The sequence below is a fragment of the Pelodiscus sinensis genome, chromosome 6 (assembly GCF_049634645.1).
Source record: "Pelodiscus sinensis isolate JC-2024 chromosome 6, ASM4963464v1, whole genome shotgun sequence".
Taxonomy (NCBI): Eukaryota; Metazoa; Chordata; order Testudines; family Trionychidae; genus Pelodiscus; species Pelodiscus sinensis.
In genome coordinates, this window is record NC_134716.1 from 89,075,366 (window position 1) to 89,099,829 (window position 24,464).

General features: G+C 42.0%; 1 protein-coding gene across 8 annotated transcripts in view; it reads right to left on the reverse strand.

Moving 5' to 3' along the window:
• MAST4 (microtubule associated serine/threonine kinase family member 4) overlaps positions 1-24,464 on the reverse strand; it is a 443,735-nt gene that overhangs the window by 80,338 nt on the left and 338,933 nt on the right. For all 8 annotated transcript variants that reach the window (XM_075932353.1, XM_075932356.1, XM_075932354.1 and 5 more), the window contains 5 exons: positions 22,374-22,452; positions 11,252-11,409; positions 9,721-9,796; positions 8,834-9,043; positions 3,930-4,031 (listed from right to left, as the gene is read on the reverse strand). In XM_075932353.1, coding sequence (XP_075788468.1) covers positions 3,930-4,031; positions 8,834-9,043; positions 9,721-9,796; positions 11,252-11,409; positions 22,374-22,452 — 625 coding nt within the window. The remainder of the gene's footprint in view (positions 1-3,929; positions 4,032-8,833; positions 9,044-9,720; positions 9,797-11,251; positions 11,410-22,373; positions 22,453-24,464) is intronic.

A 24,464-nucleotide genomic window follows, 5' to 3' on the forward strand; every position in this document is an offset into this window, starting at 1 on the left:
TTAAAAGCAATACTACATCATTCTATTACTAGCGATCCAAGACACTGTAGCAACATTCTGTAAACAGCAATGTCTTAGACTATTACTACCATAGGCTATGGAGGCCAAGGGACAGCCCGGAGCATAGCCTGACCATTTTTAAGCGTGTAGGGTTGCCATGTGTCTGGTTTCTGACCAACCTGGCTGGTTTTTCTACTGCCTCTCCTGTTAACAGTTGCAATGTGCCGGGCAATTTTTTAATTTTACAAATGAAAAGCAAAATCAAAATACCCTGGCATATTGCAACCAGCTACTGTAAACTGTGCAGAGTCACAGCAGTGGCTGTGCTGCCATCTTCTAACTACAGTATGCAGGTTATGTGATTGGGATTGCTACTAGCACAAGCACCCAGGTCCTCCTCTGCGTGCCAGGCTCTCATTGTGCCAAAACTCTAGCAGCTGAGACTCCCGTTCCTCTTCGTGTCAGGGACTGGGAAGTGAGATAGTTGGATCAGAGGCTCACTAGCAGAGAGAACTGGGATGGGGAAGGCAAAAGGTCCTGGGAAGGGATGATAGAGGGGCTCCCTTGATGGGATGAGTCATGGGTTTAGGGGCTCGTGGAGTGAAAGGCAGGGAGCTCTTGTGTCTGTAACCGTGGGTCTTGTATCCTCCTCCCCTGAGGGCTAATGGAGGCTCTTAGAATGAGATGAGTATAAGTCCTCAAGGGAAGGTAGTAGGCAAAAAGGACTTAATCTGCCTCCAGTCTCCACTTGCACTGCTGCTTGTCTGAAGGAGAAAAGGATAGAATCACCTCCTAAAGCCTTGTCTACACTAAAAGGAAGATTGCTGCTGCTGCAATTGATCTTCCGGAGTTAGATTTATCAGAGGGCACCTCCGCTGGCGCCTGGTGGTACTCCTTTTGTGAAGAGTAAGGGAAGATAATGGGAGCATTTGTTCCCATTGGCCTGTTGCTGAGGGGACGCTGTCAAGCGTCGCTTAAGATAAGCTAACTCCGGCGATGTATTTTATATAGCTGGAGTTGTGTACCTTAAGCCGAGCTGCTGGGTCTAGTGTACACCTAGCCTAAGAGAGAAAGGGGAAGGTTGAGAAGGCATACTGTTTAAATCTTTGGCTTCTCTATCCTTTAAATGGCACTACACAGCTAAAGTTGATACACAACTCTTTAGTAAGTCATAAAAGGCAGGGAGTAATTTTGTCAGCATTTCACACTTCTACCGGTTGAATACTCTATGATCATTAACACGTCATATATAGTGTTTAGAATTCACATGTGGAAGATGTTCTATACTCTCATTCTTACATAGGCATGTAGTAAAAGAACTTGCTATTCATATAAACAGGTACATATCTCCCAGAGACCTGATTTTCTGTGATTTTAAGGTACTTCTAATAAATCAATATGTATTGCATTTTAAGAAAATTATATTAAAAAACTATCATCTACTCTAGATCTAAACCACAAGGGCAAGAATATTACTGGAATATTACTTTGCAAGAGACTTCACATTTGAAAATTAAAACCATCTCACAAAACCGACAATATTACTATTATTATTATTATTATTAATAATGTCTGAAAGAGCTGCAGAGAATCCAAAAGAAACCCCCCCTCCCTACCCCTAGATCCTTAAACGTAAGCTCTGTATCTTACAATTTAAATAGACCTTTCATACGAGGAAGCACAGGAATGAATAAGGCAAGTTATCAGTCGCAGCTTTCTTATTTTCTTTTGTGTTAAAAAATACAGTTGTATTAATCTCATGCTCTCCCAAACAGCAATTTTCCCAATGTTAGGTCATGTCTGGCATGAGCTATTTTACATATCTCTTACATTCTTCATCTGTCTCCCTACCCACCATTAACTTAGATGAGAGCAACTGCATGAGAACTAGGGATGGTTGAAAACATTATGACAAAACACTTTCCACCTTACATCCCAGTTATAAACTGTTAATTCAGCAGAACTGAATCATTCTGCACAAATGCATCAAAGCTTTTGATGGAAACCTGACAAGTCCAGCTCCCCAGTACTCCTACAGTCCATTTGGTGAAGCGGCTGTGAGCTGTCTTCCCCCACTGACTGGGAGCTGGGCAACCTGAGACTGCAGGAGGCACACTTCATTTCAAAACATCAAAATGCTGGGCAGCAGGAACATTTTAGTATTTCCTAAATGAATTTGGAATTTTCATTCCTGTGAAAAAATTCTGAGGTTTTTACTTTTCATCCCAACTGAAGATGATTTTTTGGGAGGGAGAAGGAGTTAAGTACAGTAAAACTCCAATAGTCCGGCACTCCTGATAGTCCGGCATCAAAACGGCAAGAGCCTACTGTGTGAGCTTCGGAAAAAAATGAGTCACAAGGTAACAGTGGCAGCAGCTAAACTGAGTGAAAAGGGTAAAAAAGGGTTAAAAAACTAAAACATTACAGTATACTGTATACAGTATGTACAATAAAAAGGGTTAAGAACACTTTATATACAATATATACTGTATACAGTATATACATAACCAGCTTATAGTACCTCCTGATACTCCGGCATATCTGATAATCCGGCACCACCTAGGTCCCATAGGTTCCGGATTATCGGAAGTCTACTGTACGTAGTTTCCTTTTTCCTGCATTTTCTTGTCAGAACACTAGCTAGGCAGAAAAAAAAATCCCCAACAATTCAAAAAACTCCAAACTAGTCTAAAATTTCAGAAGTAGACGACTCTCTTGACAAAAGGTCCACATACACCTGAAGGAAGCCAGGAGCAAGCTCAGAATGTCCATTTTCTGAGACAGAGAACATAACAACCATGAGGTGAGATAAGCAACCTATATGTTTGGGTGAAGCTGAAGACAATACTATCATATGAATATATATTTTAAGTTAGAAAAAACATTCATTGAAGTTTCTACACATTTAATATTTTAAAAATAAACATAATTTACTGATCAACAATGTGGAGTCCTGTGGCACCTTACAGACTAACAGATTTATTAGGGCATAAGCTTTCATGGGTAAAACCCACTTCATCAGATGAATTGGAGTGGAAGTTACAAAAAGCAGGAGTGTATATAAGGAACAAGTTGCTTGTGTTAATGATGCTAATCAAGTTGGGGGGGAAGGGGGAGTGGACTATTCTTCCCACAGTGGTCTAGAGTTGTGAATATTCAGAGAGGTGAAATTGCCTTTGCAATGCATTAACCAATTGAGATTCTTAGTCAATCCTAAATTGATAGTACTAAATTTGCAAATGAATTCCAGTTCTGATATCTCTCTAGGTAACCGGTTTCTGAATTTTTTTGGTAGAAGGATGGCTACTTTCAAATCCATTACTGAACATCTAGGGAGGTTAAAGTGTTCCCCTACAGGTTTGTGTGTGTTACCATTCTTGATGTCTGAATGGTGTTCATTTATCCTTTGGCATAGAGACTGTCCGCATTAACCAATATAGATAGCAGAGGGGCACAGCTGGTACACATGACATTAGTGGATGTGCAGGTGGATGAGCTAATCATGCCAAGTACTCTTAAAAAAGCAAGTCCTAACTGTCTCAAATTGGGCATCTAAAATTAAGGAATAATTTTACCCTAAACTCCCCGTGCCTCAGTTTTTCCATCTGTATCAAAATGGTAAGATTAATGTTGCCTAGTATTTCCTATCTGGATTGTTGGACTTAATCTTTGATAAAGTTATTGCAATATGATATATAGAGCATTCAGATAAAAAGGAATTCAGAATGGTAAGCACTAATAAAAGTTAACCGCATTCTAATGGATAGTTCTCATACTAAAAACAATTTTGGAATTGCCAAAGAATACATAACATTTTCACAAACTATGAAGTCTACTTTTATACTGTTATGCCTTTATTAACAGCCCAAGTAGTCAAGCTTTCCACCAGTAACAATTTAGAATCCTATTTACAATAATCATCAGCTTACCAGGCATTCCAATAAGCGAGCAGGACGAGCAATGACTATAAGAATCTTTCGGACAAGTTGTTTAATAAATGCTAGTTCTCCACTTTCTGACCGCTCTTGAGCCTAAGAAAGTGAAAGGAAAAGGATGATTAAAAACCAGCCTAAAAGACGGATGATTGATGATTAAAAACCAGCCTAAAAGATTGTTAATAGGATGACCAGAAATACAGTCAGCGGTATTAAATATAGTTTGTAACTACAGTGTTTAACCTCCATTTGAAATCCTTGCAACATAGCTCAGACAGTCAAAATTTCTACAACATGGAATAGGATGTCTTCAATTTCTACAACATGGACTATAGAGGCCACCCCAAATGATTTGAACAAGTTAAGACATTTTATCATTGCACAGTGGCTAAAGCCTAACCTGAATATATTTTACAATGATCTAATGAAGTCTAGCCCCTAACTCCAGTATCATTAAGAATGACATTTTATATCTTAACTTTATAATGTGGGTTATGCATTTGAAATAGCCAACTGATCTTATCTTAAAAAATACTTATAAAAATGAACAGTGATTCACTTTCAGAAAACCTGCTGTAAGAGCAAAGATTCTATGTTCGTTTTAGTAACACTTAGCATCTTTACTCTAACCTCAAAACAAAATTAGTGCAAATCTTCCCTTATAATATGACATTATCAAAATAAAAGGTGATTGCATTTTTGGATGGATAGGATATGAGTTTTTTCCAATGTATTCTTGTGCACTCTTATAGTTCCTGTATTACTAGAGGCTCCTGCATTTTGCCATGAGATATGTCTATTTCTACAGTTTTTTCTATATCAGGTTTTTTTGTGGGGGGAGGGGTGGATATTTTAGGATCCTTTACAATAAAAGATACAACATGTATTAATAAGCATAACTAGCATTCATGTGGTATGGAAAATGATTTCCTATGATTAAATGAAGGCCATACAATTGTAAAATGACAACACCGAGCTGTACAAATATAATGAAACTATGGTAATTCACATAATAGAAATTGAGCACAGGTATGTACAGTAAAGGAAGCAAATGGGAAATTGAGTTCTCCAAAGAATAAGATGATGAAAGGAAAATAATGATGTTTAAAGAATCTGCACAAAAGAAAGTATTCTTCCGGAGAGCTTAAAAGAGAATTTTCACAAGGTTCTGAATTGCATTTCAAATTTCTCTCAAACTTTATCTCGCAACAAAGAATAGACTTTATGATACCTAATGAAGCCATCTGTTCTTTCTTCTGGATGAAAGATATTGATGGTCTTTCAGGCATATCAAAAAGGCATTTCTTTGCTTCAAATAATAGAAGCTGCAGGATAAATCTGAAATCTCATCTATGGCATATTCTGCGCTATGTGCCATATATTCAAGCATACAACAAAAACTCAAACTAAAACCTTACACGAAGTACTTTTCAATTAAAATCATATTTGCCATTAAAAAAAAATCAATGAAAAAATAACAGTCTTATGCTTAATACCATAATTAAAAAGTAATGGAAGAAAACGTAATGTAATTGTGAAGTTTCAAAGGAAATCGAACAAACTTCACTATAGCACTCCTATCATTAGTTTTGAGAAAATGCTAATGAGAGGCAAACATTTGTATTCTATATGCTGTCTGCTCATCCATGAGGAAAATATTAATGGGCTGAGCATACTTCTCTTTTAATCATTGGCCAAAATAAATGTAATACTACACAATTCTGCATCCAGCTAGGTAGGAATAGGTACAGAAGATCCCATGCAAGTGAAAGAAAGGAGAGAGGAAAATATTCAACTCAAGTTGACCTTACCACTAAAAGAAAGTTAGTTAAATCAAGCTGCTCAAACCTTAAGGGACTCTTTCTCTGGTTATGCAAAGCAACCGCAAGGTGACAAATAGCAGTAGAAGCCACAGCTTCCCAATGAATATCACAGCTGGGAGCTGACAACAAATGCATCCTTAGAAACTGTAAGTATGTTCCCACAGTTCAGTTCAACATGAGGTAAATTTTCCTACAATTATTTTATGCTTTTGGCTTTTGATGAATATTGTTAAATTTGCTCAGACAATAGCTATAGTTCTTTGAAAAGAAATAGGTTGAAAAGTTTATAAATGAAGTAACACACTGTTAGGAAATAATACACAAGCTTATGTTCTTTGAACAATTGCCATTATACAGGCAGTCCCCGAGTTACGCGGATCCGACTTACATCGGATCCGCAGTTACGAACAGGGCCCTTCCTCTCCCTGGTCTCCAGCAGACCAGGGAGAGGAAGCAAAGCGGCGGAACACGCGGGCAGCGGACAGGGTTGTCCGCTGCCCACGTGCTCCGCGGCTTGGCTCTGCTTTGCTCTGTTTTGCTCCCCCCCCCCCGTTCCCCTGGTCTGCAGACCAGGGGGACGGGAGGGGGGGGCAAAGCAGAGCCAAGCAGCGGAGCACGCGGGCAGCGGACAGCTCAGACACGTCTGGGCTGTCCGCTGCCCACGTGTTCCGCCGCTTTGCTCCCCGTTCCCCTGGTCTGCAGACCAGGGGGACAGGGAGCAAAGCAGAGCAAAGCCACGGAGCCCAAGGGCAGCAGGACAGCCACGGCGTGTCTGGTCTGTCCCGCTGCCCCCGTGCTCCGTGGCTTTGCTCCGGACACCTGTGGTACAGCAGCTGGGGCGCTGCCAGTTGGTCCCGTAGCGCCGCTCTGGGTGCTACTGGACCAACCGGGCAGCACCCCAGCTGCTCTGCCACAGGCGTCCTGATTCAGCCACTGCTGGTCAGTTTCAGCAGCGGCTGAATCAGGACGCCTGGGGCAGAGCAGCTTGGGTGCTGCTGGGTTGGTCCAGTAGCGCTGAGGAGCGGCAGCGCTACTGGACCAACCCAGCAGCACCCCAGCTGCTCTGCCCCAGGCGTCCCCAAGTCAGCCGCTGCTGAAACTGACCAGTGGCTGACTACAGGAAGCCCCTGCCCCGGGCTTCCTGGAATCAGCCGCTGATCAGTTTCAGCAGCAGCTGACTTCGGGATGCCTGGGGTTCTTAAGTAGAATCTGTATGTAAGTCAGAACTGGCGTCCAGATTCAGCCGCTGTTGAAACTGATCAGTTTCAGCAGCGGCTGAATCTGGACGCCAGTTCCGACTTACATACAGATTCAACTTAAGAACAAACCTACAGTCCCTATCTTGTACGTAACCTGGGGACTGCCTGAATAGTAAACCACATGGCTTAGAAAAGAGCAGAGAGCTATGAACAGGGACAATTTATATCACAGCCAAAGAAGGCAATATTAAAACTGTCAATGAATACAATCAAGTAAGCCTTAACTCAAAAGACATTTCTTCATACTGTACTAATATCCTCGTGCTGTAGTACAAAGTCAAGCAGGTATCTGTAACCAATTATTAAACAATTTACCTGCACATTGGCATCATAAAACCATACAATAATGTTTAAATGTACATTAGGTTTTCATGAATCTTCCCTGTTTGTTTTCAATGATAAGGACAGAACAACAATACAGTAATATAGAAATGATACACTGTTGTCCAGTTTTTGCATTGTTTTAAGAGGGAAGGGGAAAGCCCCACAAGGAAATTTAGTGACAGCAGAAAGTAGTGTAAGAGAAATGTTTTTTGACATAACTTAACCAGGTTTTGCCCCATAACCAGTATCATCTGAAAATAGGCAAACTATTAAGATACAAACTTGCATTTTTGTGTATCTAAAACAAAAGCAAAACAAAACAATAAAATCTTAACAAAATCTATGTTGCTGTATTTCCCTGTGTTGAATCCATGTATCTACCAGATTAACTCTGAGGCACATTGACCCATCAGGCCAAATGCATGATTTCCAGACAAGGACATAGTATGTTCCTTTGTTTTTAAAAAGATACATTTATATATTTGATGAGTTTCAAGTCAGAGCATAGGTCCTACCTATTTGTTAATTAGGGCTTCAGATTTCTCTTATCAACTGATTATTTTTAAGAAGTTTCTTATTAATGTTTATGTGTTGAAATTAATTGTTTTGAATTACTAATGGTTGGTCTTAAAGTTATAAGGAGATATTACACATCTCTAAATAAATAACATGCTGATTATGAAAGACTGAGGCTGTGTCTACACTGGTGTGATCTTGCGCAAAAGCAGTCACTCTTGTGCAAAAACTTGCTGACTGTCTACACTGGCCGCGTGTTCTTGCGCAAGTAAACTGACGTTCTAATGGATGAAATCAGGACTTCTTGTGCCAGAACTCTGATGCTCCCGCTCAGGAATAAGCCCTTTTGCGCAACTGTTCTGGCGCAAGGGGCCAGTATAGACAGGCAACGTGAATTTCTTGTGCAAGAAAACCCTATGGTTAAAATGGCCATCAGAGCTTTCTTGCGCAAGAAAGCGTCTACACTGGCATGGATGCTCTTGCGCAAAAGCACATGCCAGTGTAGACACTCTCTTCTGGAAGAGTTTTTGCGTGAGAACGCGCCAGTGTAGACATAGCCTAAGGGTTGTTGTTTGCTGCCCCAACTCCTGCTAAGAATTAGTAGGTTACATCACCTGAAAGGAGTATTTATCCACAACAGATGAAAGTAGCGGGTTGCCTCATTTTGGAGTGCATATACACATCGACATAGGCAATTTATAACTTGCAGCGTATTACAAAATGTTCCCAAGTCTCAATATCTTTATAATCCATTTATCCCTGGGTCATATTCCATAAGGCCCAATGGGTCCCATACAGGTCATTTAATTGAATAAGCCCACTACGAATTTACAGTATTTCAGCCAGCCAGAAAAATTTATACTACTTCAAATCAGCAGAGGTGCCATAATTATTTCACAGCAACTAATGTTAAGCAAACATATTTGAACAATTTTTAACAAAAGATAATTATCTTTGCATAGTGTATGGTTCATACCTCCTGTAGTAATTTGTCTAATTTGTGCTGTAATTCAAAGAAGTATCGTGATGTGATGAGGCCCTCGTGGGATTTATCCAAGCAATCTCGAGCCAGCTCAATGATCTGATGGTGGGTAAAACTGAGCACTCCATCTGCCAGGGGAAGAACGTTATCAGGAGACTGGCTGGTGATAATCTCCTGAAGCCGTTCTTCCATTTGAGCTGTGGCCTAAAAAAACAGACAAATTAAAATCAGTATTTCCTGAAACTTTTTAAATACATTTCTGAATAGTTTAAAATGTCTTTTAACACTGAATGAAAATGAGTGATCATGAAAGGGAACAACCAAAAAACACTGATCAAAGCTAAATAAAGAATGGGCAAACACAAAACATTTTCCCCACATTATTTTAGTAACTTCCCTCCTGTTATTTTACTCGATGCCTCTAACTGGGACTGCCAAGTCATGCTGATTTTCATAATGAAAAAAATATATAATGAATATTAGGAAACAAGAGAAATATCTGAAAGGGATTGAAACGTGTTTCTGGTTGCTATACAACATTCTGAGTGCAGGACACTCTGTTTGGTAAGTTGCAACTGACTGCATACTAGTTACAGCAACTGTACAACTACAAACTACTGTAACCTTTCCAGACAATCATCTATGTATATTATCAGCAAGATTCATTTCAAAATCAGTTCAGCAGCTTTGTTTAGCGTATGTCCAGTTCTCAGCAGGGATTTTTTTTATTGTGATTTTATCTTTCTAATAAGCGTTTGGTGATGCTTTATGAAAGCCATTACTGGCTTAGATCGTTAGCTCCCATAACAAAAACATAATTTATTTAAAACCTATGCTGCTTATTAGTTTAGAAACTGAGTATCTTAAATATAATCCATTACCTTTGGGAACCTTTCTTTGTAGACATGGTTCATCATAATTATTTCATGGTCACAGCAGGCGGGAGAACGTCCAGGGCTGTAAGTAAAGCAAATCATCCCTTTAAACTTGTCTCAGCATGAACTGAAAGCAGTTTTTATATTTCTATACAATTTTCTTGCATCAAAAGACACTGCAGCCTTCATTAAATAGGTATATTTACTAACTAACTATAAAATCATACTACATACCAGCAGGGTCTAAAAGTTGCCTTCAAAAAGTGTTGGGCCTTTTACCGCCAACACCACAACTTCTTTAGCTTGTAACTATATTTTAGAGTGCAGACGGTTTGCTATGTTTATGATGCTACCACTTTCTTAGACATGGCATGTGAGTATATTTTAAATCTTACATAATCAAAGCTACTTATTCGTAGAGTCAAAGTCAAAAATAGCCCTTCTGATAATCTAGGCACAAGCCATAGAACTTCCTTTGCATAATTCCCAGAACATAGTTTCAGAAAAAACATTTGATCACAATTTAAACATTTCTCCAGTGATGGAGAATCCTTCACAGCCATTGGGAAATTGTTCCAACAATTAATCACCCTTATTATTAAAAGTGTATGCCTTATTTCTGGTATGAATTAATTTTGCTTCAACTTCCCACCACTGGATTATGTTACACCTTGCTCCACTAGAGTGAAGCCTCCATTATTACATGTGTTTTCTTTATGTAGGTACTTATACACTAATCAAGTCACCTTTAACCACTTTGTTAAACTAAACAGACTGAGCTCCTTGAGTCTATCACTCAAGGAAGGCATATCTTCTAATCCTTTAATGATTCTCCTGGTTCTTCTTGGAACCCTGTCCAATTTACCAACATCCAGCAGCAGTTGCACCACTGACACTCAAAAGTAAAATAACCTTTACACTCCTACTTGAGATTTCCCTATTTATGCATTCTAAGATTCTAGGTGTTGCACTAGGACCTCATGCTCAGGTGATTATCCCTCAAGACTGCTGGTTAACCTTTCACCTCCCTTGCTTGCATTCAGTTTACCAATCAATCCAGATTGCCTTAAAGCAGTTAAAAACTGATCTACTAATCAAGTTTATCTTCTTTAATATTTCAATACTTCTCTGTTTAGTTTATACATAAGACACCTAAAATATTAAAAGTATTTGCAATTAATCTTGCAAAAATAGGCTGAATCCTATGAATACTTGTGCACAGAAGTAGAATAAAAGCCAGAGCTAATTTTGCAATAATTAGCTCATCATCAGCTAAGGGGGCCATAATTTACTACTTTAGTTCCCTTAAAACTTAAATTCCACATTTAAGTCAATGAAAGAATTAACCAATGACGATCTAAGAAACAATTTATTATTATCAGGGAGTTAGGTTCAACCTAAGACACAATCAACATTAACTTTTATTACATTTCAAGAATTATTGAAGTATTGCAAATTGGTTAATGTCCCACATTTTTAAAACTCTGGCAGTGTACAGATTCAGATTTAGCTACTATTTTCAGACAGCTGAACTCACCTGAGACTTCTGGATCGAGGACGCATTGGTGTGGTCCTGCATCTGTTATCACTGGCAATGCTTTCAGTGGTACAGAAATGTTTAGACAAAAAATGTAGTTCATCAGGTGTTGGCTGGTATGGTAACTGGTGTAACTTCTCTTGGGAGGAACAGGATGACTGCAATGAGCAAGCAGGAGATTAGTTATTATCATAGGAAAAAAAGGCATTTCCAAGATTATATTCATTGCCTATACTTGATTGAACCACTTCAATTAAGAATTACAGGCAGTCCCCGACTTACGCGGATCCGACTTATGTCGGATCCACACTTACGAACGGGGCTTTTCCTCGCCCCGGAGCGCAGCGGTCCCTCCACTGCATCCTCCGGGGCGAGAAAAGCTGCTCTGGGTCTCTCTGGTGTGCTGGGGGGGAGACTCCCCAGCACAACAGGGAGACCCAAGCAAAGCCGCACAGGCGGCAGACCCCGCTGCCCGTGCGGCTTTGCTCCTGTCTCCCTGCTGTGCTGGGGGGGGACTCCTCTGTAAGAAAACGCCTACATTCTTGAAGTAGAAGCTATGAAGTAGACGCTCCCAGCACAGCAGGGAGACAGGAGCAAAGCCACAGAGGCGCGGGACTCTGCCGCCTCTGCGGCTTTGCTCCGGGTCTCCCTTGCCGGCGGGGGGGGGGGGGGGGGGGCAGCTAGTGCGCTCCCCCCGCCCAGCAGACCAGGCTTTTGTTGTGGACGCCTGGGGTAGAGCAGCTGGGGTGCTGCCGGGTTGGTCCTGGGGGGACCTACTCGGCAGCGCCCCAGCTGTTCTGTCCCAGTCTCCAGATTCAGCCGCTGTTGAAACTGATCAGTGGCTGATTCCTTTATTCACCTACCAATTTTTGGAGCACTTTGGAGCAAATATTTGACTTTATGAGCTAGATACACAATAAATATAATAAAATTGGTAATATTAAAATTGAAAATGCATCCACAGACACAGTGACTGCACTTAAATTTTCTTCTAGTTTGAAAGATTCCTGTTCCTTGAGAGCACTTCCCTACACTTAATATGGGAGTGCTAGAAAGAACAACATCCATCAAAAGAGAAGAAACATTTAAAATGGAGTCTGCTAAATATTCATTATTTCAAGCAGTATTAGACACATACCACTGGTAGGGATAATCTATGATTTACTGCCACAAAAGAAAACCCATAATTTTACATGCTGCAGTCACCAAAGTGCCTGAGTACCCTACATTTTTGGTGCCCATTACTTGTTTAAAAACACACTATTTTGGTACCAGAAAGTCATTATCAACATTTCTAATACTGTTTATCAATTATGACCTGAATTCTCATTCAACACCTTGTACATACCATTTTTTACAAAATTTGTACATCTAAACTGGAATGTAAGATCTTCATACAATAATGAGTTCCAAAGACTATAAACACTCAAGAGACATCATCAAACCATCCTCTTAATGATTCAAAACTGTTAGGATCTAGATATTTAGCCCTGCATTTTATAGCTTCTACTTCAAGAATGTAGGCGCTTTCTTACAGAGGTAAGAAAACAAAGAATCAAAATCCCAGTCTATCTGTATATGATGGTCTGAGGTTTGTTCTTGAACTAAGGCTTTTGGTGATGCAGCAAGGGCAGCCATAAGCTGGGAAACCAGTCTGGGCACATTCCAAAACCAATCATATTGAAAAGATGAAGGAAAGAGCCTAGAAACTTAGGTTGATAACTTTTTGCCTGGCAAGGACCCTCTTATCAATAGCTGGTGTTGTAAAACCTGCATTCCTTTATTGCTTTGTCATTATCAATGGCAAGTGGGGGGAGGGGCAGATGCCCCCGGGGCACCATGCTGGGGGGGGGGGTGGCAATTTAGTCCCCCTCCATTCCCCGTCATTCCTCAGCTTGCCTGCTCCTCCTCCACCAGCAGATGCCAGCTGGAGCTTCCCCTCTCCCAGCCCAACCCTCCCCATCTCTGCCAGTAGGTTAGTGCATGCAGGGGCCCAGCCCCAAACTGGAAGGAGCAGGAAAAGACACGGTACAAGCTTCCCCCCAGGGTCGGACTCAGCTGTGCACCAGGTTTGGGGCACTGACACGCGGCTCTGGTGGCGGGGCGCAAATTTTTCCTTTTCCCCGCGGCACATAACACTCTTGCTACGCCTTTGGTCATTATGCTCCCCCATCTCTCTATTGTTTATCTGTACGGCTCTGTCTGGTTCTTTGATTGTTTCTGTCTCCTGTATAATTAATTTTGCTGGCTGTAAACAAATTAAGGTGGTGGAATTATAATTGGCCAGATAATCATGTTAAAATGTTAAAATTGGTTAGTTGAATTTCAGTAAAATGACTGGTTAAAGAATATCTGAAAATAATACTATGTATATTAGGAATAAACAGGAAGTAAATGGGGGAAAAACAAGGGGAAAGGGAAAGAAAACTAGATTCATGCTTGCTGGAAGCTAACCCTAATGAACATCAAATTGTGTTTGCATCTCCGGACTTCAGCTACTGCTGTTCACGTGATAAAGACCAAGAAAGTAGGAGGGTGAACGGATAAGTCTAACAAAAGCTCTTCCAAGATATGAAGTTCTTCACTTATCATTATTTATACTGTACACATTTTGCTTGCACTTAAACAAGCACAAATACAAATGATAGCAATGCCACACACACACATATTCTACATTGTGCTGCATCTAGGCTTGTGCAAAATGTTTGCATTGAATCTTGATTCTGCTCCACTGAGACTGAATCTGAGATTCCTTATGCCTTGCCAGTATGGGAGGAAGAAGTCTATAGCATGGCAAACTCCATGAACACTACTGGGATATACTGCTTCTATACTGCTGAAATCCTTCCTTACAGTCTCCCCATAGCTTCAAAATATGAGATCATTCCTTACTGTTTTTCCACTACCTCGCACGAGTCTTCAAGGGCTATCTGCCAACCCCCTCCTCCCCACCACCACCACCCCTGCATCTTCTATTTTTTGGAGGACAAGAGACAGAGCTTCTGTACCCTCACAATCCCAAGTATTTTCTGAAGTGAGAGAGTCTCCGTCACTGCAGAGGCTCTGCACTAAGTACCATGTACAGGTAGCACTCCATGATGCTAAGCATAGTAAGCAGCTAGCCAACTTTCAGGATTTCCTGGCAGCTAAAAGCTAGAAGTGAAGATCCCCAGTTCCTAGTATATAGTTCTAGGGAACTCAAAAAGGGTGATTACACTTATTTGGCCTAGATCTTCCCAGGCATCTTCAAGCAGAACTTCTTGGGAAGGATTAACTTTCTCAGAGCATGCCTACATTGGAAAATTACATTACATTATACCATATTAAGTAGCATGGCATAATCCTAGTGTAGACCCTTCTACATTGAAAAAGTGCCTGACACTGTGTTGGTCAAAAGGTGTTCTAGTATGACAAATTTCAAATGCCAACTCATGTATGCTTGCATATTTACCACTACTTTCTACCTTCCTGACATCAGAAGAGACCTTGAAACTGGTGAGGGCAGTTATCCTATATGGTGCTTCTCTTAAAAACAACATTTTGGAAAGAACAACTTGCAAATTCAGAAGATTCAGCGATGGAGCCATGTAATCCAGACAAAACAAGAGAAGGGACAAGTCTACTGCCCCCTCCCCTAAGTAGCACATGAGGGTTTGCATGTTCTGGTGAAAGGGTGTAGGCCATTAAATGAGATATTGTAAAGGACCTTTCCAGGAAAGTTAGAATTCAATCATATGTATCCATTCTCTCAGAAAAAAAAAAATCTCTTAATGAATTGAAACTTATAGGCGCTCTTTAAATTAAGTAGCTTCAAAATTACTTCAGAATTTACAGGTCATATTTACATGTATTATATAAGGTATACTGCAACCACCTAAATGCTATTTACCAGTGATTGGGAGGCAGATCTTCAGCTAGTGCCACATGGTATACTACCAAGAAGATCAAGTCCCCACTCCATAAAACTTTCAATCTAAGAAGACAAGCAACCAGCAAAGGGTGGGAGCCCTGCATTCCTTTGCTTTACTTTCCATGTTCTCAGTTATTTTTAACAAATAGTGATGATAGTTTTTCATTTATGTTAATTGGCCCAGCAACATCTGTCTTCCCAATGATATGGCACACCAAGGACTTTGTGCCCTGAAAGCTACTTTTGCAGAAGCCCTCATCTCAAACTTTTCAAGCCAAGCAGTTGCCTAGTTTCACCTTTTCCACAGGACCAAAATATATGTCACTATAATACTCTCTTAAACTGCCACTAAACTAGTCACTTTATTCTCTTCAGTTTCAGCTTAAGAAGGTTAAGAAAATGTAGTGAGATAACAATAACAAGGTGAAATTCATTTATTTGGATATCAATGGGATGTACTACAGATTTTACCTACCTTTTCCTCTAGTTGATCTTAAAAGATCACAAGTACAGTAATTCCTCATTTAACACGCGCCCGCTTAACACGTTTTCACGATAGCACGATTTTTTTTAGGGAACGTTTTTTGAACTACATGACCGTTCCCGGAATAACACGATTTCCCCAGCTGGCCCGTTACTGGTGGCTGCGTGGGGCTTCCCCCACCTTCCTGCAAAGCGGCGGAGGATTCGTCACTCGCTGCACAATTCCCCGCTGACTCCCCCTCGCTGGATGCAGTGCAGGTCTGGCACACCAATTACATGGGCATACTCCCAACCCAATCCTCCTCCCCTCTCCTCGCCTTCCCTTCCCCAGAGCCAAACACCTTCCCTCCCTGCTGTAACCCAGTCCCCTTTCTCCCTCAACATTATGTCCCACTCCTAATAGACACCACCGCTTGAAACGCAACCCCCACCTTTTCCATTATTTTCAATGAGAAAATTGACCCCACATAGCATGTTTTCATTTAACACGATCATTTTCTGAAACATATCTATAGTGTTAAATAAGGAATTAATTTATCTTCAAAGTTTTATACTAGCTATTATGATACCATATCCCCAAACTGTAGAAGCATTCAAGGCAGAGGAGGAGATTCACAGTAACTCAGAGATGTATTTATACTTGGGTGGAAGTAAGGAGTATCACAGAAAGAATAAGCTACTGCATGTGAACCAGTCTCTCCAAGGTTCCATGAATTTCTAAAAATTTCCCAAGGAATGAGTGTGTCTAATACATGCTGTTTCAGAGCTTGACAAAACGGCTGTGTCTACATTGGCACCCCTTTCCAGAAAAGGGATGCTAAGGTAGACTTTGGAATAGGCAAATCCGCGGGGGATTTAAATATCCCCCGCGGCATTTGCATTAACATGGCTGCCGCTTTTTTCCGGCTTGGGGAAAAGCCGGAGAAAAGCGCCAGTCTAGACATTATTCTCCGGAAAATAAAGCCTTTTCCGGAGGATTTCTCCCCGGAAAGTAGGAATAAGAAATCCTCCGGAAAAGGCTTTATTTTCCGGAGAATAACGTCTAGACTGGCGCTTTTCTCCGGCTTTTCCCCAAGCCGGAAAAAAGAGGCAGCCATGTTAATGCAAATGCCGCAGGGAATATTTAAATCCCCCGTGGATTTGCCTATTCCAACGTGCTACATTAGCATCCCTTTTCCAGAAGGGATGCCAGTGTAGACGTAGCCAACATGTAAAACAAGTCAGAACAGCAGCAGTTAAAGTTTTCACTCCTTGATTCAAATATTATGTTCACTGTCTTCAGCTTGAGTGACTAATGCTAATGGAACATGTCACGTCTCAAAAGCTACGAAAGAACACCTCTATTTCTTAAAAATCAGCAGTTTTTGGTTCTTGTGCAAGCTGCATCAACAGTAGGGAATCAATAGAAAAAATCAGCCAGACAGAAGAATGTATAAAAATTCAGGGAACAATTTTTATACTGGTAGTTTACTCAAGAAAATTTGCACTTAATTATTTAAATGGCAGACTTCTTTCCACCAACTGGAAACTATTAATTCAATGTCATGTATGTGTTTAGAAGGACATCTGTTTTAATAATTATAAATAAGATATGACCTATTCATGAATTACCAAGGAACCGCTCACCATACAATCCATTATACAGTTTTAGATAGCTTAGACAATGACGACAGTGCTAGATAAGTTTCCAGAAGCTGGGAACATGCAAGATTTCACCCATTCTTGTCAGCATACAACATTGTACAACGGCAAGTGAGAAGAAGAATATAAGAAACTAAACTAGAATTACAGTAAACTTCCGATAATCCGGCACCTTTAGGACCCAAGGGGGGCTGGACTATCAGAAGGGGGGGCTATGAGGGGTCTGGAGTGGGGTGGGAGGGGATGCCACCCCAGACCCCTCATAGCCCCCCCTTACGATAGTCCGGCTCTGCCCCAGGCATCCCTGATTCAGCTGCTGCTGGTCAGTTTCAGCAGCAGCTGAATTGGGGATGCCTGCAATAGAGCAGCTGGGGTGCTGCCGGGTTGGTCCCGCAGCGCCGAGGGGTGGCGCTACAGCACCAAGCCAGCAGCACTCCAGCTGCTCTTGGGGACGCCTGGGACAGAGCAGCTGGGGTACTGCCCGGTTGGTCTCGTAGCGCTGCCCCTCGGGGCTGCGGGACCAACCCGGCAGCACCGCAGCTGCTCTGCCCCAGGGGTCCCTGATTCAGCCGCTGCTGAAACAGATCAGCGGCTGATTCCAGGAAGCCCGGGGCAGAGCTGCTCTGCCCGGGGCTTCCTGGAATCAGCCGCTGATCTGTTTCAGCAGCGGCTGACTTGGGGACCCCTAGGGGAGAGCAGCTGGGGTGCTGCCGGGTTGGTCCCGCAGCGCCGAGGGGCGGCACTATGGGACTAACCCGGCAGCACCCCAGCTGCTTTGCCCCAGGCATCGGGATTCAGCCGCTCTGCCCCGGGCTTCCAGGAATCAGCCGCTGATCTGTTTCAGCAGCGGCTGAATCGGGGACCTCTGGGGCACAGCAGCTGGGGTCCTGCCAGGTTGGTCCCGCAGCGCGGTCCCTTGGCGCTGCGGGACCAACCCGGAAGCACTCCAGCTGCTCTGCCCCAGGCATCCCCAAGAGCAGCTGGGGTGCTGCCGGGTTGGTCCCGCAGCCCCGAGGGGCAGCGCTACGAGACCAACCCGGCAGCACCCCAGCTGCTCTGCTCCCGGCTTCCCCGATTCAGCTGCTGGTCAATTTCAGCAGCAGCTGACTGGGGGAAGCCTGTCCGGCTGCCCCAGCACTTCCGGGTTCCTGATGGTGCCGGACCATCAGGAGTCCCGGAGCATTGGATAGAATCATAGAATAATAGGACTGGAAGGGACCTCAAGAGGTCATCGAGTCCAGCCCCCCGCCCTCAAGGCAGGACCAAGCTCCGTCTACACTATCCCTGACAGATGTCTATCTAACCTGTTCTTAAATATCTCCAGAGAGGGAGATTCCACCACCTCCCTTGGCAATTTATTCCAATATTTGACCACCCTGACAGTTAGGAATTTTTTCCTTATGTCCAATCTAAACCTCCCCTGCTACACTTTAAGCCCATTACTCCTTGTCCTGTCCTCAGAAACCAAGAGGAACAAATTTTCGCCTTCCTCCTTGTGACACCCTTTTAGATATTTGAAAACCGCTAGCATGTCCCCCCCTTAATCTTCTTTTTTCCAAACTAAACAAGCCCAGTTCATGAAGCCTGGCTTCATAGGTCATGTTCTCTAAACCTTTAATCATTCTTGTCGCTCTTCTCTGTACCCTTTCCAATTTCTCCACATCTTTCTTGAAATGTGGCGCCCAGAACTGGACACAGTACTCCAGCTGAGGCCTAACTAGTGCAGAGTAGAGCGGCAGAATGACTTCACGAGTTTTGCTTACAACACACCTGTTGACACAACCTAGAATCATATTTGCTTTTTTTGCAACAGCATCACACTGTTGACTCATATTCAACTTGTGGTCCACTATGACCCCTAGATCCCTTTCCGCCATGCTCCTTCCTAGACAGTCGCTTCCCATCTTGTATGTATGGAACTGATTGTTCCTTCCTAAGTGGAGCACTTTGCATTTCTCTTTATTAAACCTCATCCTGTTTACCTCTGACTATTTCTCTAACTTGCTAAGGTCATTTTGAATTATGTCCCTATCCTCCAAAGAAGTTGCAACCCCACCCAGTTTGGTATCATCTGCAAACTTAATAAGCGTACTCTCTATCCCAATATCTACATCATTGATGAAGATATTGAACAGTACGGGTCCCAAAACAGACCCTTGAGGAACTCCACTTGTTATCCCTTTCCAGCAGGATTTAGAACCGTTAACAACAACTCTCTGACTACGGTTATCCAGCCAATTATGCACCCACCTTATCGTGGCCCTATCTAAGTTATATTTGCCTAGTTTATCAATAAGAATATCATGCAAGACCGTATCAAATGCCTTACTAAAGTCTAGGTGTATGACATCCACCGCTTCTCCCTTATCCACAAGGCTCGTTATCCTATCAAAGAAAGCTATCAGATTAGTTTGGCATGACTTGTTCTTCACAAACCCATGCTGGCTATTCCCTATCACTTGATTACCTTCCAAGTGTTTGCATAGGATTTCCTTAATTACCTGCTCCATTATCTTCCCTGGGACAGACGTTAAACTGACCCGTCTGTAGTTTCCTGGGTTGTCCTTATTCCCCTTTTTATAGATGGGCACAATATTTGCCCTTTTCCAGTCTTCTGGACTCTCCCGTCTGCCATGATTTTTCAAAAATCATAGCTAAAGGCTCAGATACCTCCTCTATCAGCTCCTTGAGTATCCTGGGATGCATTTCATCAGGACCTGGTGACTTGCTGACATCTAACTTTCCTAAGTGATTTTTAACTTGTTCTTTGTGTATCCTATCTTCTAAACTTACCCTCTCTCTGCTTGTATTCACTACGTTAGGCACACCTCCAGACTTCTCGGTGAAGACCGAAAGAAAGAAGTCATTGAGCATCTCTGCCATTTCCAAGTTTCCTGTTACTGCTTCTCCCTCCTCACTGAGCAGTGGGCCTACCCTGTCCTTGGTCTTCCTCTTGCTTTTAATGTATTTATAAAAGGTCTTCTTGTTTCCCTTTATGCCTGTAGCTAGTTTGAGCTCATTTTGTGCCTTTGCCTTTCTAATCTTGCCCCTGCATTCCCGTGTTGCTTGATATATTCATCCTTTATTATTTGTCCTAGTTTCCATTTTTTATGAGACCCCTTTTTTATTTTGAGATCATGCAAGATCTCCTTGTTAAGCCAAGCTGGTCTTTTGCCATATTTTCTATCTTTCCTACACAGCGGAATTGTTTGCTTTTGGGCCCTTAACAACGTCCCTTTGAAATACTTCCAACTCTCCTCAGTTGTTTTTCCCTTCAATCTTGCTTCCCATGGGACCTTACCTACAAGTTCTCTGAGCTTATCAAAATCTGCCTTCCTGAAATCCATTACCTCAATTGTGCTGGTCTCCCTTCTACCTTTCCTTAAGATCATGAACTCTATTATTTCATGATCACTGTCCCCTATACTGTCTTCCACTTTCAAGTTCTCAACTACTTCCTCCCTATTTGTTAAAACCAAATCCAGAACAGCTTCTCCTCTGGTAGCTTTTTTAACCTTCTGAAACAGAAAGTTGTCTCCAATGCAGTCCAGAAACTTATTGGATAGCCTGTGCCCCGCTGTGTAAGTTTCCCAACATATGTCTGGATAGTTGAAGTCCCCCATCACCACCAAATCTTGGGCTTTGGATAGTTTTGTTAGTTGTTTAAAAAAGGCCTCATCCACCTCTTCCATCTGGCTAGGTGGCCTGTAGTAGACTCCTAGCATGATATCACCCTCGTTTTTTACCCCTTTTAGCTTAACCCAGAGACTCTCTACACAGCTATCTCCTACGTTCATCTCCACTTCAGTCCAAGTGTGTACATTTTTAATATACAAGGCAACCCCTCCTCCCTTTTTTCCCGGTCTGTCCTTCCTGAGCAAGCCGTACCCGTCCATACCAACATTCCAATCATGCGTCCCATCCCACCAGGTTTCTGTAATACCAATGATATCATAGTTGTATTTATTGGTTAGCAATTCCAGTTCTTCCTGCTTATTACCCATACTTCTTGCATTTGTATATAGGCATCTAAGATACTGATTTGATCTTGCCTCCCTGTTGTGCCCTGACCCTCCTTTCTCCTTGCCATTATAGGCCGCAGTCCCCCGCAACTAATGGATGCCGGACTAATGGAGTTTTACTGTAGTTTTAAAATTGTGTATATTCAAGGAAGAAAACCTTCCTATAACTAGGAATTAAAATTCTGTTTTGATAACACATTCCTGCTGTTTTTCTACATTCCAATTTTTAGGTATGTGTGTTTCTTATAATGGTGAGTGACAGAGTTGCTATAGCAATTACTTACTGGCTGACAAACTCTTTTCTGTCAAGTGCATTTTCATGGAGCACAGCAAATCACTGTTCATCTGAATTCCGAGGGAAGCGCCCATGTGCACGATGGAAAGTGGTTAAGGGAATTAATCCTAAACATGACAAGTTATTTGGTAAAAGCAAGATGTATGAGTGCAGGCGTGTGTCTAGAGGGGTGCAGTGTAGAGCAAAATCAGTGTTGTTGAGGAGTTATTTTTCAGCTATTACATTTCCTCAAACTGTTTTGAAGTCAACAAGAATAAGCTTAACCTTCATAAACCCTTTGTTCGGGGGGGGGGGGGGGGGGAGGAGGACAGACTAAGAGATGCTTATTAATGGGCACCTGTCAAAATTAGGCAGAATGTATATTGAGAAGGAAGGGCAAGGACAAGATTAGCCTAAAAAATAAACAGTCTATAGTTAAAAACAAGTGTGGGGCATAACAAGTACACAGATAACAATGCCAACTGTTGTATGTAGTATACATAATAAAGTTAGCACTATGTAAAGGGGCATATGCCATAATACGTACGGGAGTCTCAATAAATCAAACACAGTGCACATTCTACCACTACTGGGTGATTGTATAGTTTTGCATCACAAATGAAATCCCAGTTCCGAAAATGTGCATATCTTGCTTGTCCACACATCATTTAATGCATAGCTTATCTATGCTGTCAAAAGACATATGTTATATTTTATTTCTCACATGGTGGCCTGTTTGAGAAAACACTGTATGTAGCTGAAATCTATCTAGAAAATAAAGCTGACACTTACTGAAACTGTTGAGCTGGGTGTATTTGTACCATAGCCAGAAGATGGGAGAGAAGCCAAGGACCAGCGGCGTCCATCAGTCCTGTTGTGAAATTGAGGTTAATCCAACAGAACGCTGCAGAATTGTTACTCAGATATACCTGGGAAACTATTATTCTATAGCACTGCATTCTAGAAGGATGATACAATCAGGTTACTCAACAGAGAGTAAACTTTCTCAAGGGGCCATGATGAACAAATATTATGTAAGGTTGAATTTTCTAACAGAATCAATTAGATGAAATAACACGAAAGTGAATGGCCTCATCCCTAATACTGATCTTTCACTAATACAGGTTGAACCTCTCTTGTCCAAGACTCCCTGGTCCGACAACATCCCTGGTCTGGCAGGACCACAGATATTGATAGATCAGAGAGCCCATCTGCAGAGGTTGAGAGTGGCTGGGAACAGAGCCAGTTTGTTCAGTGGCAGCCTGCAGGGGCAGTGACCTGAGGGGTAGAGAACCCTGGGAGCAGCCGCTGCATGTGGGGCCAGGAAACCTCAGGAGCAACTGCCCTGCCATGCACAGGGTTGGGACTGGGGAACCTTGGGAGTAGCTGCTGCCAGGAACGGGGCTGGGGAACCTTGGAGGCAGGTGCCGCCACCACCACGTGCAGAGCCGGAGTTGGGGAACCTCAGGAGCAGCTGCTGCCCCACGCAGGGCTGGGGACAGGAAGCAGAGTGGGCTGGGGGCAGTAGACCCAGACAGAGGTGCCAGTGAGAGAGGTCAGGTCTCTGGGATCTCCCAGGGCAGCTGACAGGAGGGGAGCCCTGGGAGAGCCGAGATGCCTGACTTCCCGTGGTCCAGCAAATTCCCTTGCTTGAGACCACTCCAGTGCGGAGAGTGCCGGGACAAGCAAGGTTCAATTTGTACTCGCTGACAAAATGAATACAGGAAATAATAATAGCTGACAGATTCAGAAAATGCGAATTAATGAGGAACAAAATAAAAACATGCAACCAATACACAAACCATGATACTACGAAATGTAGTGTAACCAACAAAAACAACTTAAAAGCAAAATATAATGGGAATGGTTATTTCCATAATAGAAATGCAATCAATACAAATTACCAGTAGGTTATTATCATTAAGAGGAAAGAACAATTAGACTAGAAATTAAATTCCTAAGAGTTATGAATACATGTGGAAAAACTCACATTTTAGCTAAAATTATATCTTTGGCAGAAATCACATTTATAAGATAATAATATTCCTAACCTTTGCGCTTCATGTGACCTACATACAGACAATATGGAGCTTACACATTCAAACAGACAAGTCACAGAACAACTGTTATGGATTTTGGTTACATTTACCTGTCATTTCGGTGCCCATGACTGGAGTACAATTGTATCAAGTATGTTAAAACACAAACAAAATAACAAAATGTATAAACAGAACAAAAGAGGGTTTGTTTTTTAATACAAATCAGGTATTTTGGAAAAAATATTTTTTAAGAAAACAGTGAATTTGATATCAGGTACAAACACCCAATAGAAGTGTTATTTATAGAGCTTCAGATCTGGAAATCTCAACATTTTGATGCCACCTTCCAATCCTCTAAAAGTCTGTCTATGAACTCCACCACTACTCAAATTCCAAACTTGTCTTTCTCCTCCAATCATCAGGATGGATGTTCACTCAGTATATTGTGAATAAGGAGCTCATGACATAGCCCCACAAAACTGTAATACATATGATTATGTGTATGCTCAGGGTCACAAGTCTGTGGCAGTGTCACTGACAGTTACAATAAAATCAGGACCAGAATCCCAGGCTGTCAGTCGCCCATGCTAACTCATCTCTACACCAAGTTCTCTCATGTAAAAAAGGAATGTTGTAAGCCTGGGTTAGTGTTACAGGAGTGATTGACACTGGCCTATGCTATCCATTTACCACTGACATTTTTCCCCTTTTACATAATCCTAATCTCATATACTGTATGAGTTCTATCAGGATTAAATAACAAATGAATTAAAATAACACTGTAGAACTAGTGTTGCTCAGCACTACAGAACACCTGTCAGAACAAAGCGTATGATTTGTGGAG